The sequence below is a fragment of the Eumetopias jubatus genome, unplaced genomic scaffold, assembly GCF_037043125.1.
Source record: "Eumetopias jubatus isolate StellerSeaLion01/CBP00866 unplaced genomic scaffold, mEumJub1_p1.0 scaffold_2, whole genome shotgun sequence".
NCBI lineage: Eukaryota > Metazoa > Chordata > Mammalia > Carnivora > Otariidae > Eumetopias > Eumetopias jubatus.
The window spans coordinates 50,863,716-50,876,119 of record NW_028274808.1 but is presented as its reverse complement, the minus strand read 5'-3'; the positions used below and the strand labels follow the sequence as shown (position 1 = coordinate 50,876,119).

Below are 12,404 nucleotides of genomic sequence, written 5' to 3'. Positions count from 1 at the left end.
AAAGTACTTTTAATCAGTGTGTCCTTGACATTTTCAAAGAAGAGTGTTCGATACCCTCCCTCATGGAGAGATGCAAACGTATAACCGTGGTGAAACTCTAACGAAAAGATTAATGTTTATTAACTTGTTCTTTGGAGTCAGCAGGTTTTCAGATAAGCTGCTGTTATTTTTTGGCATTCTATTTCAATATTTGGAAAGATCTCTGTGGATCTTTCCTTGTAGGGTAGAAGTTAGCAGTTTATTCTGAAGATTTAAAAATGAAGATTCTTATATTTTACAGAATGTTTTGGTTTGAAGATATTCATAAAGATTTATGTTTCTCATTTTTATGGAGATTTGTTTTTGTTTGTAATCAATTTCTGAGTTCCAGAAATGCAAAGGTACTGCACTGAAAGAGGTGGCAGCTGACAGAATTGCTGTCTTTGACCTTCTGATGCGAGTTTAGTAACTAATCTGGAAAATAATGAACTGCAATTAATGAAATCTGTACGCATATTCAAGTGTGTTTCTCAGACAGCACATAAAATAATTGAAAGAACTTCCTGCTCTCTAATTAGCTAGATTGAATTAATTTAGCATAATAGCTTTTTTCATGTATCTAGAAGTTTGTGTTCAGATGAAGCTATTTATGTCCTTCAAACTTTGGGACTCCAAATGGCGTTGTTGGTTCATCTGGAGAATTAAAGAGTTAATATTCAGATTTAATTTCCACCATCAAAAGCACAGTCACATTTCTGGCCTGTCTTTGTTGTACGGCCTGTCCTTTTTCAGTGGCCTGCACTTTGCTTGGGACCGTCTCGTCAACCACAGGGATATTTTTCTCCATTTTCAACATTGCTTCCACTGTGGAGGAAGGACAGAGCCTTGAGGGGAGAGCACAGCACCCTGCACATCTCGGATGCTGATTGAAAAGATGCCTGTGTGGTCAGCGATTCCATCTTTTCATGTCAGTGATCCTTCCATTTATAAAATGGGAAAAAACAAACCAACTACTTGTTCTTCCCTTGTGCGCAAAGATGCTGTTGTAGGGCTGCTCAGGCTTGGACTCCCTTGGTAAAGTGAACATATAAATGCTTATCCTTGTATTTTCATCACCAAGGGCTCATCACCATAACTAACCAAAATAAGAAAAAAGGGTTTATGTCTTGTCTTCTAGTCTTCAATGTTCCCTAATTGTTCAGGTTCTTTAAAGAATAATGGATATGAGCATTTCCCCCCTGTAATTTAGTAAGTAGCACACATAATAAATATATCTGGATATGTTATGCTACATTCACTTGTTCCTGAGTTAACAAAGGCAAGTTTGCACAGGGTTTCTGGAGTACAACTTCAAAAAAAATTTTTTTTTAACTCAAGGCAAATGATTTCCATTCAGTTGCTTTAGGAATGAATTCTTAGGCACTTTTACTACTGTTAGTTTTCCAAAATCATAATGTTTTGCCATCTCTCTTTGCCCCAGAAAGGTATGGATACTATATTGACAGATACAGAATTGACAAGGTTGTCTTCACAATCAGGCATGGTAGTTGATCTGAAAAATAGTGAAAATGAGAGTTTCTGAGGCAGTACAGAAGTTGATTGAAGAGACCTTAGTCTGCCAGTCATTTTTCAGAAATTGTCATTGTATACTTTTGTATGAGTCTCTAGACCAGAGATTGGCCAACTTTTTTTGTTAAGATCCATATAGTATTATTTTAGGATTTGCAGGCCTTATAATTGAGTCTGGATATGTTTTAAGAAAATTTTACTTATAACCCCCCAAATTTGAATTTCATATCATTTTCTCATGTCACAAAGTATTTTTATTTTAGCAATTTGAAAATGTAAAAACCATTCTTAGCTTACCTGATATACCAAACAGGTGACAGTCTAAATTTAGACCCTTTTTATCTTATTTTATTCTATTTATTTATTTTTCTTAAGATTTTATTTATTTATTTATTTGAGAGAGATAGCGAGAGAGATCACAAGCAGGAGGAGAGGGAGAAGCAGGCTTCCTGCGGAGCAGGGAGCCCGATGCAGGTCTCGATCCCAGGACCCTGGCATCATGACCTGTGCCGAAGGCAGATGCTTAACTGACCCAGGTGCCCCTATTCTATTTATTTTTAAAGATTTTATCCATATATTTGACAGAGAGAGATCATAAGCAGGGGGAGCAGCAGGCAAAGGGAGAGGGAGAAGCAGGCTTCCCGCAGAGCAGGGAGCTTAATGCAGGGCTTGATCCCAGGACCCCGGGTTCGTGATCCAAACTGAAGGCAGATGTGCAACTGACTGAGCCACCCAGATGACCCAGACCCTATTAAAAAAAAAAAAATTTTTTTTTAAGAGAGAGTGCGCAAGTGGGCGGAGGGTGGGGAGAGGGAGAGAGAGAATCCCAAGCAGATTCATGCTCAGCATGGAGCCCGACTTGGGGCTCGATCTCAGGACCCTGAGATCATGACCTCAGCCGAAACCAAGGGTTGGATTGAGTCACTCAGGTGCTCCTAAAATTTTTAAGATTAACAAATATTTTGTCTTTTAATAACCTTGAAAAACTAATAACCATTATTTCGAATGAAGTGAAATTACATCCTTTAAAAAAAAAAAACATAAGTTTTTTGGGCCACCTGGGTGGCTCACTCAGTTAAGCACCTGCCTTTGGCTTAGATCATGATCTTGAGGTCCTGAGAGCGAGCCCCGAGTTGGGCTTCCTGCTCCATGGGGAGTCTGCTTCTCCCTCCCCACTCTCTCAAATAAATAAATAAAATATTAAAAATAAAATAAAAATTAAAAAACGTTTTTTAAATGATTTTATTAATTTACTTGAGAAAGAGGGAGCAAGGGAGAGAGCATGAGCGTGGGGGGGGTGCAGAGGGAGAAGGAGAAGCAGACTCCCCACCGAGCAGGGAGCCCAATGTGGGGCTCCATCTCAGGACCCCAGGATCATGACCAAAGGCATACGCTTAACCAACTGAGCCACCCAGGCGCCCCATAAGTTGTTTTTTTCACGTAAATATTTAAGTAAGTGTTAACAATTATCATGTGGAAGTTTAAAAAGTAAACTAGATTCTATAAAAATAAGAAACTATCTTTTCTGACAACTCCAGAAGTACTAGTATTTGAAATTTTCTGTATGTACTACCTCAAATAAGTTGAATTAACATATATGTAAATAATACAGTGAAATAAGTCTGTTTTGATGGTCTTACTCACTTTTACCCACGGATAAAATAGTTTACTTATTGATTGAAGAAATGGACCTTTTAGTTGTTTATAATTAGTTAAATAGGAATATCAGATATTAGACCCCGAGTGCCTATTTCTGAGGAGCATAGGAACTCTATGTGTGGTTTTGCTCACACTGTATTCTCAGTTCCTGGTACAGTCTTTGAAATATAGCAGGCGCCTGGTACATGTTTGTAAATGAGTAAATTAATAATATCTAAGGTTCTTTATTTGAAAGAAAATGGAATTAATATCATATCCTTGAATGGCTTTGGGGCTGATAAACACAAGGAGAATCTTTCGATTTATATTTTACATCAGATATAATTGTTGATTGTTTAAAACTGGGTTTATATAGTAAACCAAGCTAGAGGTATCTTGGAAGACACTAAACATTCCAGTGACTAGGAAGAGCATGGGGTTTTATTTTATTTTATTTTATTTTTTTAAAGATTTTATTTATTTGACAGAGAGAGACACAGCGAGAGAGGGAACACAAGCAGGGGCAGTGGAAGAGGGAGAAGCAGACTTCCCGCCGAGCAGGGAGCCCGATGTGGGACTCAATCCCAGGACCCTGGGATCATGACCTGAGCCGAAGGCAGATGCTTAACGACTGAACCAACCAGGCGCCCGAGCATGGGATTTTACAAATGTGCTGAGTGCTTACTGTGTGCCAGGCACTTTACATGCATTAGCTCAGCAGTGGTGCTGAGTTAGATCAGCACTATCCAATAGAAATATGTGAGCCACACGCGACATTTTAAATTTTCTGGTAGGCACATTTAAAAAAATAAAAAGAAATAGGTCAAATTAATTTTAGTAATACAATTTACTTAGTATAGTCATAATGTTGTCATTTCAGTCTGTATTCAATATAAAAAAATTACTGAGATATTTCCTTTTTTTTTCCTGTAAAGTTTTTGAAACCAGGTGTGTAGTTTACACTTCTAGCACATCTCAATTTGGATGCTGAATTTTTGTCGGAAATCCTTGATCTGTATTTGGAGTCACAAAGTTGAAACAATAGATCCCTGTGCCCAAGGTGTTCCAAACATACTTAAAGGCACTTTAATTCTTAAATTTACACGTTCATTAAAATTAAGTAAAATTAAAAGTTCACTTCCTCAGTCACGCTAGCTGTACTTCAAGTGCTCAGTAGTTACGTAGGGCTGGTGGCCACCACGTTGGACAGCACAGAGAGGGTGATGCTAGATACTCCGACACTGAGGAAAGAGAGACTCAGGTAGATAAAGCACCTCGTCTAAGGATACAGAGCCTGGTGAATGGCATACTGAGATTTGTATTCAAGAAGCAAAGTTGAATGCACAGTTGTGATATTGAGATTTCACTGGATCTGATTAAAATATTGCAAGTGATTATAGTTGTAGAATGAATGAATCTAAAGTATTTGAAGGAGGGACTGGTCAAGACATGGAAATACACTGAGTAGGACCTATTTGTATTTTCTTTTCTTTCCCGTTCCTTTCTAAAAAAACATGATCTATGGGGGCACCTGGGTGGCCCGGTCGGTTGAGCATCTGACTTCCACTTGGGTCACAATCTTGGGGTCCTGGGACCTGGCCCATGTTGGGCTCCGTGCTTGGCCGGGGGAGGTGTGCTTCCCCTCGTGCTGTACTCTCCCTCTGCCCCTCCCCCTGCTTGACATTTCTCTCTCTCTCTCAAATAAATAAAATCATTTAAGAAAAATTATCTATGGGCAATGGGAAATCATTGACTACTTTATAGCAGGAGAATGACATGGTCAAATTTGCATTTCAGAGAGCTCTTATGACTGCAATTTCAAGGGTAGATTTGAAGACGATAAAACCAAAAGAATCTATTCGAGTGTATATACAAACCTCATGAAGCATTGTAATATTGGGCAGAAAAATTAAGTCACCTTTCCATGCCTGCATTGATACTTTGAGGTCACTGATCGAAAGGGGCAGGTGACAGGTAGGATAAAAGTGTGTCTGGCAGGGACCAGCTGGTGACCACCTGTCATCCTCTCTGGGTGACATTGCTTAGCGAATGCACATGGGCTGGATTACCACCTTCCAGATGTGCAACCCCCGAGGTGATCAGGTCTACATGGACAAACGACTGGTGGGTCAGGTAGAATGCTGTGTTACTTGTTTAAAATAAGAAATATAATTGCCAGATGGACAAAAGTGCTGGCGTCATCATGGCTAACACACTCTTCACCAGATCACCTTGGAAAACCAGAGTGTAAATCCTGAGCCTGCTCTGTGAGTGGGGACCGCCTGCGGGGACCAGATCCTGCAGGCAGCTGCTGTGTCTATCTGGACCAGCGCTTGGGTGCTTCCTCCAGCTTTCGTCCTGTGACTTCACAGTGCCCCTTGCAGCCTAACCGCCCTGACTCTGATTAACATAACCTTTAAAAAGTATGTTTATATTGATTAGGGTATTGCTGAGTCTTGATCTTTAGGTAATTGTACGTGTCTGTTTTTGTCCATTGTTTATTACTTTTATCAGAATATATTCGAAGATTGGGAAGTATTTTGTTTGTATACACTCCCCCTGCTTGGTTTTGTTTATTTTTCTCACTTTAGCATCATGAAAACCAAAGGTTGTCTACTGGTTATTTATAACAAAGGTAAATCGTACATCTCATGTTCTTATGCTTGGTTAGAATTTTTAAAAACGGGGGCGCCTGGCTGGCTCAGTTGGTAGAATGGGACTCTTGATCTCGGGGTTGTAAGTTCATGCCCCACATTGGGTACAGAGATTACTTAAAAAAAATAAAATCTTAAAAAAAAAAATCTAGAGGATCATACTTAGGAACCATTGGAAGATGACATTTGAGAGTTTATCAAATTCAGGGTGGGGGTGATTATTAGGAAAAGTTCATTTCCCAAACAAGAAAAAAATGCATCAGAAAATTCAGTGTTTTGAAACAAAGTGAATATTTTTTGCTTTAAAATATGTCTTCTCCCCTCTACCTACCCCAGTGCCCAAATTTCAGAATGTCTCTTCTTTTCCAAATTCTCTGTAACCATACAGTGTGGCCTTTGTCATGTCACTTAAGTGATTAATTTGTTCATTTACGTATTTATTTATTCATTCAACAAACATGAAGTTATTCTTTTATGTACGGGAAAACAGAGATGAATGAGCCATAATCCCTACCCTTCGGAGAGCTAAAAAGGGTGACGTTACGGATGCTGTAATATGTATGTCTGGGGCTGGCGCGGTGAAGGCAGTTTCGGGAAGAGTAGATCACACTCAAGCTGAGACAGATGTGAGTCGGTGCTCACCAGGTAGAACATGATTCCCTAGGGAAAAGGAAGAGCTCGAGGAAGGCTCCAGCAGAGCAGTGTGGTCAGTTCAGAGTGGGGTTAGCATCACAAGCGAGGGAAGGGTACCGCCTCACGGAGAGGTGAGGGCCTTTACATGTTGCCAAGGTGTTAAAACTTTATGCTTTGAGGCAGAGGGGTCTCCCAGTGACTCGGATGCCTGGTTGAAATTCTGAGCTGATCTGCCCTGTTTTCTTCATTCATGTGGCATTAAAAAATGACAGGCTGTGATACAAGATGTGACCGTCATCTTTTCCCTGAAATACTTCTGAGCAGCTCTCTTGCTTGGAACCCACTCATCTGCTAAGCTTCAGTGATGCTGAGCAGACAGCATGATTGCATATTCAGCTGGTGCTTGGAAGTTGGTCCTTTGCCATCTCTGTCACTGGCTCACTGGGCAGCCTGGATGCATGTAACCATTAGGTGAATGTCTCGGAGCCTTGGTGTCTGTAGTGTGAGATGTAGATAATTATACTTATATTCGCTTGCCTCGTGGGACTTCTCCTTAATATTTATAGCTGCAAAAGACTTCGCAGTCATTTTTATTAATAGTTGCCAGATGTGTCATAAGGATTAATGAACTTATGATCTGAAATGTTTTGAGCTCCTGAAATAGGAGGCAACTGCCTGCACCGGGGATGTGTAAAAGAGCATTAAAATGCAAACAATACACATTTGGAAATCTGAGCTCTTAGGTGTGAAGGACAAACGGCACACTTAAGATTTCAGTACACTTTGTAGGTATTTTTGGTATCCTTAATGAAGCTCCTGAATTCATCACAGGCCATTGCCCAACACACAAGGCTGGGTCCCCGCACCCTCGCACATGGGCCCACGCACAGGGGCACACACGCATGGACACGGGTTCTGCTAACACCACTGTGACCCTCCTCCTCGTCATCCATCCTTCCTGGGCATCATCTTTGACCCTATTTCCCCAGCCTCCCCAGCCAGTTGTTTCCAAGTGGGCAGGACTCTCCCTCATATCTCTAGCTTTTCAGTACCTTTTCCTCTTTCCATCCAAGTTCAGGCTCTCAATAGCTCTCCACCAAACCGTTGAAGCAACTTCTTCGTTGATCTCTCCAAGTTTCATATCTCCCCTGTTTAAGGGTTAATCGTCTCCAAGCGTACCTCTTATCACCGCTCATTCATTTACCTTTGATAGCTCGCCAGTGTGGGTGAAAATCAGCCATAAGCTCACAACGCCACCTGCACACGGCCCTAAACTGCTTCCCTGTGCCCGGTGCGAGTCACCCTAGATCATTCTCTCTTCCCCAAGCCCTCCTGGCAGATTGAGTAGCTTTTCTGGGGACAGAGGTGGCAGTAGAGGGAACACATCAGGCGCAAAGAGCCCCGTGCCTTTGCCATGTCGTTCTTCATGTTGGAAGTGTCCCTCTGCCCCGGGAAAAGCCGCTCAGTCTTCAAGGCCTGTCTCAAAGTGTAGTCGCCCCCCAGGGAGGGTATTCTAGGCCTGTTTCATTTATCATCCCTTCCTCTGAATCTTCCCTGCGTTTGAAGCTTTCATTCTAGTATCTGTCATTTTCCTTGCTGTTTCAGTTATTTGCATACATGTCCTTGCCCGTCTGCCGAGAACAAAGCCTGTGACTTTGTGAACTTTGTGTTCTTCCCAGCACCTGTTGCGATGCCTTGTATGCTGTGAGACCCAAGTCTTTGTTGAACTGAATTTGTACATTGAGTCTCGGTTATCTTCTTCATGTAGGACGGTATTATGGAAAAATTTGAAATACATAAAAGTAGAGAGAATACGACCGTGAATCCTGTGTGCTTGTCACCTCGCTTCAGTAAAAATCAATACAGAGCCGGTGTTGTATGCCTCTACCCCATCCTCTTTAGCCTGCACCTTTCAGAGTCCTCTGTCGGAGACGTATCTACCTGATGCTCACTTGGCCAGGGTTGGTTTCTGGCAGCTGCCACCACCTGGCTTCCCAAGGAGGGAGCCCCACACAGTTATGAGCACGTGAGCAGTAGGTGTGCTCCAAGTACTTGACAGTACACTCAGGACCCACTCAGACCCGGTCCCATCTTATTTTCGACACTGTGTTTAGCCGTTTCAGATGTGTGTCATCATCCAGTGTCTCGCTTCCCCCTTCCTCTGAATGGTGGCCTCGGGGTGGGCCTGTTCACAAGGCAAGTATGTTGCTGGTGAAGAAGTGGTCATGGGAGTGACTGATGGTGGCGGGAAGCCTGTGAGGGGAGACATGAGGTCTCAGTGTGATGGCCTGGAGCCATGACGTGGGGCCCTGGGTACCAGGAAGCCTGTGGGTTCGCTGATGCCACAGTGTCACAGGCTCGTCCCTTCACTCATGGCAGCAGATATTTTTTTAAGCGTTTACTGGAGTTTTCTCATTCCCCTGAGTCCGAGAAGAAAGTGTAAGTTGTGTTTCCATGTTCTCTTCAGAAGGGCAAGAGTGCTCTCATCTTGGAGAGGCTTCATCCTGGGTGGTTATGTTCCACCCTTGGTGGGATTTTACCTGTTTATGCTTTACGGGGGAATGTTTTCACCCCCATCTTTTCTGCTTTAAGGAAGATCTAACTGAAGGATGTAAGTATTTTGGTGTTTGAGCTTAAGAGACGTTTTTTCTGCCTTTACGAAGGAAATATGCTGCGAACACCTTTCCGTTTGTGGGGGACTTCAGATACTGTGGAAGAAAGTAAATACCAAAAGGAAGACGGCAGTCCCTGTATTCAAGGACTGTAAGGTGGAGTGAAGGATACTTGCTTGAGAGTAACTCCACTGTCACTGTCTACCGGGTCGCCAGCAGAGCGGAGTTATTTGGTGCTGTCAACTCAGGTTAACCTCCTGAGTGCACCATCTTGTTCCAGGTGGGCTCTTGTCCCTTCAGTAAGAGTTGGGACTGCTCAGTAAGGAAGCTGGTCTTCGGCCATCCAGCCTTAGTGCCTGCCAATTGTCCGGAGCATCCTGATGGCGTAGAAGCCATCATGGGAATGGGGAGGGCCTGGAGCACGTAGGGTCAGAAGAAGGGAAGTGGAAAGATAGGAAATCTGCCTCTCTATGCAGTTTAGACTAGGTAAGAGATGAGTGGTCAGCGACTTTTCCTTTTGGATCCAATAAGACAAAGAACACTGCTACTGCATCGAAACAAACTGTGACACCCAATTTTGACCCTCCTGTGAGGCTGCCAGGATCCTCTGTCTGCTGGGCATCCTGAGGCGAGGTCCAGACTCTGGTGCTGGAACGGGAGGACCTGAGAAGGAGCCAGAGGCTGGTTGATGGAAGAAAGGCAGAAGTGGTGGATTCGTGGTTTCTTGGAGAGAATCATGTCTGTCTCTGTATCTCAGTGCCATTGTAAACCCAGCAGCTGCTAAAAGGATGCTTGATTTCTTCTCTTTTGCGGTTACCGGCTTCTTCTTCAGACCTCCCTTTTCCTTATCCTGGTGCTAATGATTTTTTTACTCTTTTTTTTTTTTTTAATGTTCCTTGAGCAGCATGTCCGTAAGTAATGTCCTTCTCTTGCTGTTGCTTATGCAGCCGTTGATTCAGGCCCTCATCCCCTCTCATCTGCTCTGTTGCTGGAGTCTCCTCAGCGATCTGCCTACCTTAGCCTTTAAATATTTCTCCAGTCGCTTTGCCTTCTACTACCAGATCCGTCAGCTCAAGCTCCTGCTTTCTTCACTCAGGCATCGCTGGTGGTCCTCGTCCTTACTTGATTGGGATACCAAAGCGTCTCTCCCTGTATCTGTCCCGCTCTGTGCTCTGCCCCAGAAGTGGGCTGTAGCCAGACTGGCCTCCTTACTCCTCACTTCCTGTGTCGACACGTGCTGGTCCTGCTTGGGCACCAGTTCTCCCTGGCCATCAAGGCTTCGTTTGTGTCCCACCTCCTGCCTGAAGCCCTTCCCAATCTTTCCTGTTCCAACCCTTTCTCTCTGGCATCCTATAACACTTGTAGTGCAGAACTGCCTTGACGAACACGCGCCGTATGTGAGCGCAGAGCCTGTGCACATGTAAGCACGCCATGTGTGTTACTGTTTTCAGCACGTTTCTGGGGTTACCAGCTGCTTGCTGTGCTCCTTACTGCTTACATTTCCCTGTGTAGTGTGGCGCCACTAGCCCTTGGCAGGCCTACTTGGCAGTGACTTGTTAGAATTCGCGAAAGTTGTAGAAGTTCACTTCGACTGGGTCCTCCTGACGGGCTCTTCAGTCTGTTTAGTGGAAACCTTCTCTGGTTATCTCTGTTCTGCTTCTCTTGATCCCTCACGCCTGCCTGTTCGCTTGTTTCCTCAGCCCGTGCCCCGAATCATGGTGCAGGCTGCCCTTGCGGACGCCGGGATGACCAGAGTGGGGGAGGTGAGTCAGACTGGCGTTGGGGTGGGGGACGGTGGCGCCTTCACTGGCAGCCGCACCACATGTGGGGGGTGGCCCCGATGCCGTAACTGTTGAGTCCATACCGTGGGTTTTTCATTTTAGCGTTCCCGTTTTGGTAATTAGCTATAATATAGGTCACTGTCTTCTCCCTCTATATTTTCCTTGTTCCACTTTTCTATTTTCAACTTGTTAATCATATGATTGCTAAACTTTTAGGTGCTTGACTGCTAATGTAGTCTGTTGCTTTAATAGCCCACTGCTAGGCAGAGGCGATTTCTATAAACAGAACAATCTCCTTATTCCAAGTGTTTGCTTAATTCTCAGTTTTACATTTCATTCTGATTCATGATATCAGCGTGAAAAGACTAATGCTAAGCTGGGGAGAAAATAGTCTCTTATGATCTCCCACAGATGAACAGCACTTCTCATCTTATGAATAGCAAATCTATTTTCTCCCACTGTGCGTTCATTCTCTTAGGAAATTCTGTATCTTCATCAGAAAATTTTATTTATTAAAACAACAGCAAAAATGGGCAAATAATTTGAAAGGGGATTCAGTCCTTTCTGAAAGGCCCTTTCCAATCCAGGACATATTTGGTGTTCACATGGCCCCCCTCGCTCCCCCCGTGAGTTGTGTGAGGCAGGCCTGGGGCCCCAAGGCCAACGGGACAGAGGACCGAGTCTCTTATTGGTGAGGGCACCAGATCTCCTGCAGCCTCTGCAGCTCAAGCCGCACTGCTGTTCGTCCTGGTGGTTTTTGCAAGGCTAGACTTTCACGGCAGTCTCTAGGAGTGGCAGTGGTAAGGGAATAACCCAAGGCTGGGGAATAGGTTTCCACTCACATAGAAACTCCAGTCAAGTGGGAGCGGCTTCCCGCAGTGCTCTCACGGAAGGAATCTGAGGCTGCACTCAGGCTCAGCAGGAAAGAACGGTGCAATCAGGGCTCGCCTTCTGCCACCTTTGGTCTCTGCTGTCGCTGTGGATCTGACCTCTGGTCCCTGGTTGTCACTCACTGGAGCTTTGGATAAACGCTTTAACCTCGCTGGGCCATGTTGTAAAATGCATATTTACATGTGGGAGCAAATGGGATAATGACCAGGGAGATCTAAGGCACACTCCCTGGACTGTCACCTCCTCAGGACGGGACGTAGCTGGCCCTTAGCAGACAGCTGTCCATGTGGCAGTGATGGGGTATTACCCACCAGGGGAATAGGGAGCACGCACAATTCCAGAACCAAAGTTCCTGTTCAGATCCTAGGCTCTTGTAATTTTGTTTGTATATTCTTCCCTGCCTGGTCAGTGATATTAAAAATAAAATAGAAAAGAATAAATAAAACATGTACAAGTTGCAAAAGAAAAATGATTGAAGGATGGCCTAATCTTTTAGAGTATTTATGCTGGTGACAGTTATTGATCTATTGGATTTAGTAAATTTTGCAGCCTAGAGATCCATCACAAAAATGGGCTGTTAATCTCAAGAGGTGCCGTTAATTTCGTACCCTGAAAGTGTGCCTTGTGGGGAAAGGAGGGCCTCTGGA

General features: G+C 43.8%; 1 protein-coding gene across 1 annotated transcript in view; it reads left to right on the top strand.

Moving 5' to 3' along the window:
- Positions 1-12,404, top strand: part of KIF13B (kinesin family member 13B) — a 196,845-nt gene that overhangs the window by 174,341 nt on the left and 10,100 nt on the right. Inside the window, exon 38 of the mRNA XM_028114271.2 lies at positions 10,786-10,848. Within this exon, the coding sequence (XP_027970072.1) occupies positions 10,786-10,848 (63 nt within the window). The remainder of the gene's footprint in view (positions 1-10,785; positions 10,849-12,404) is intronic.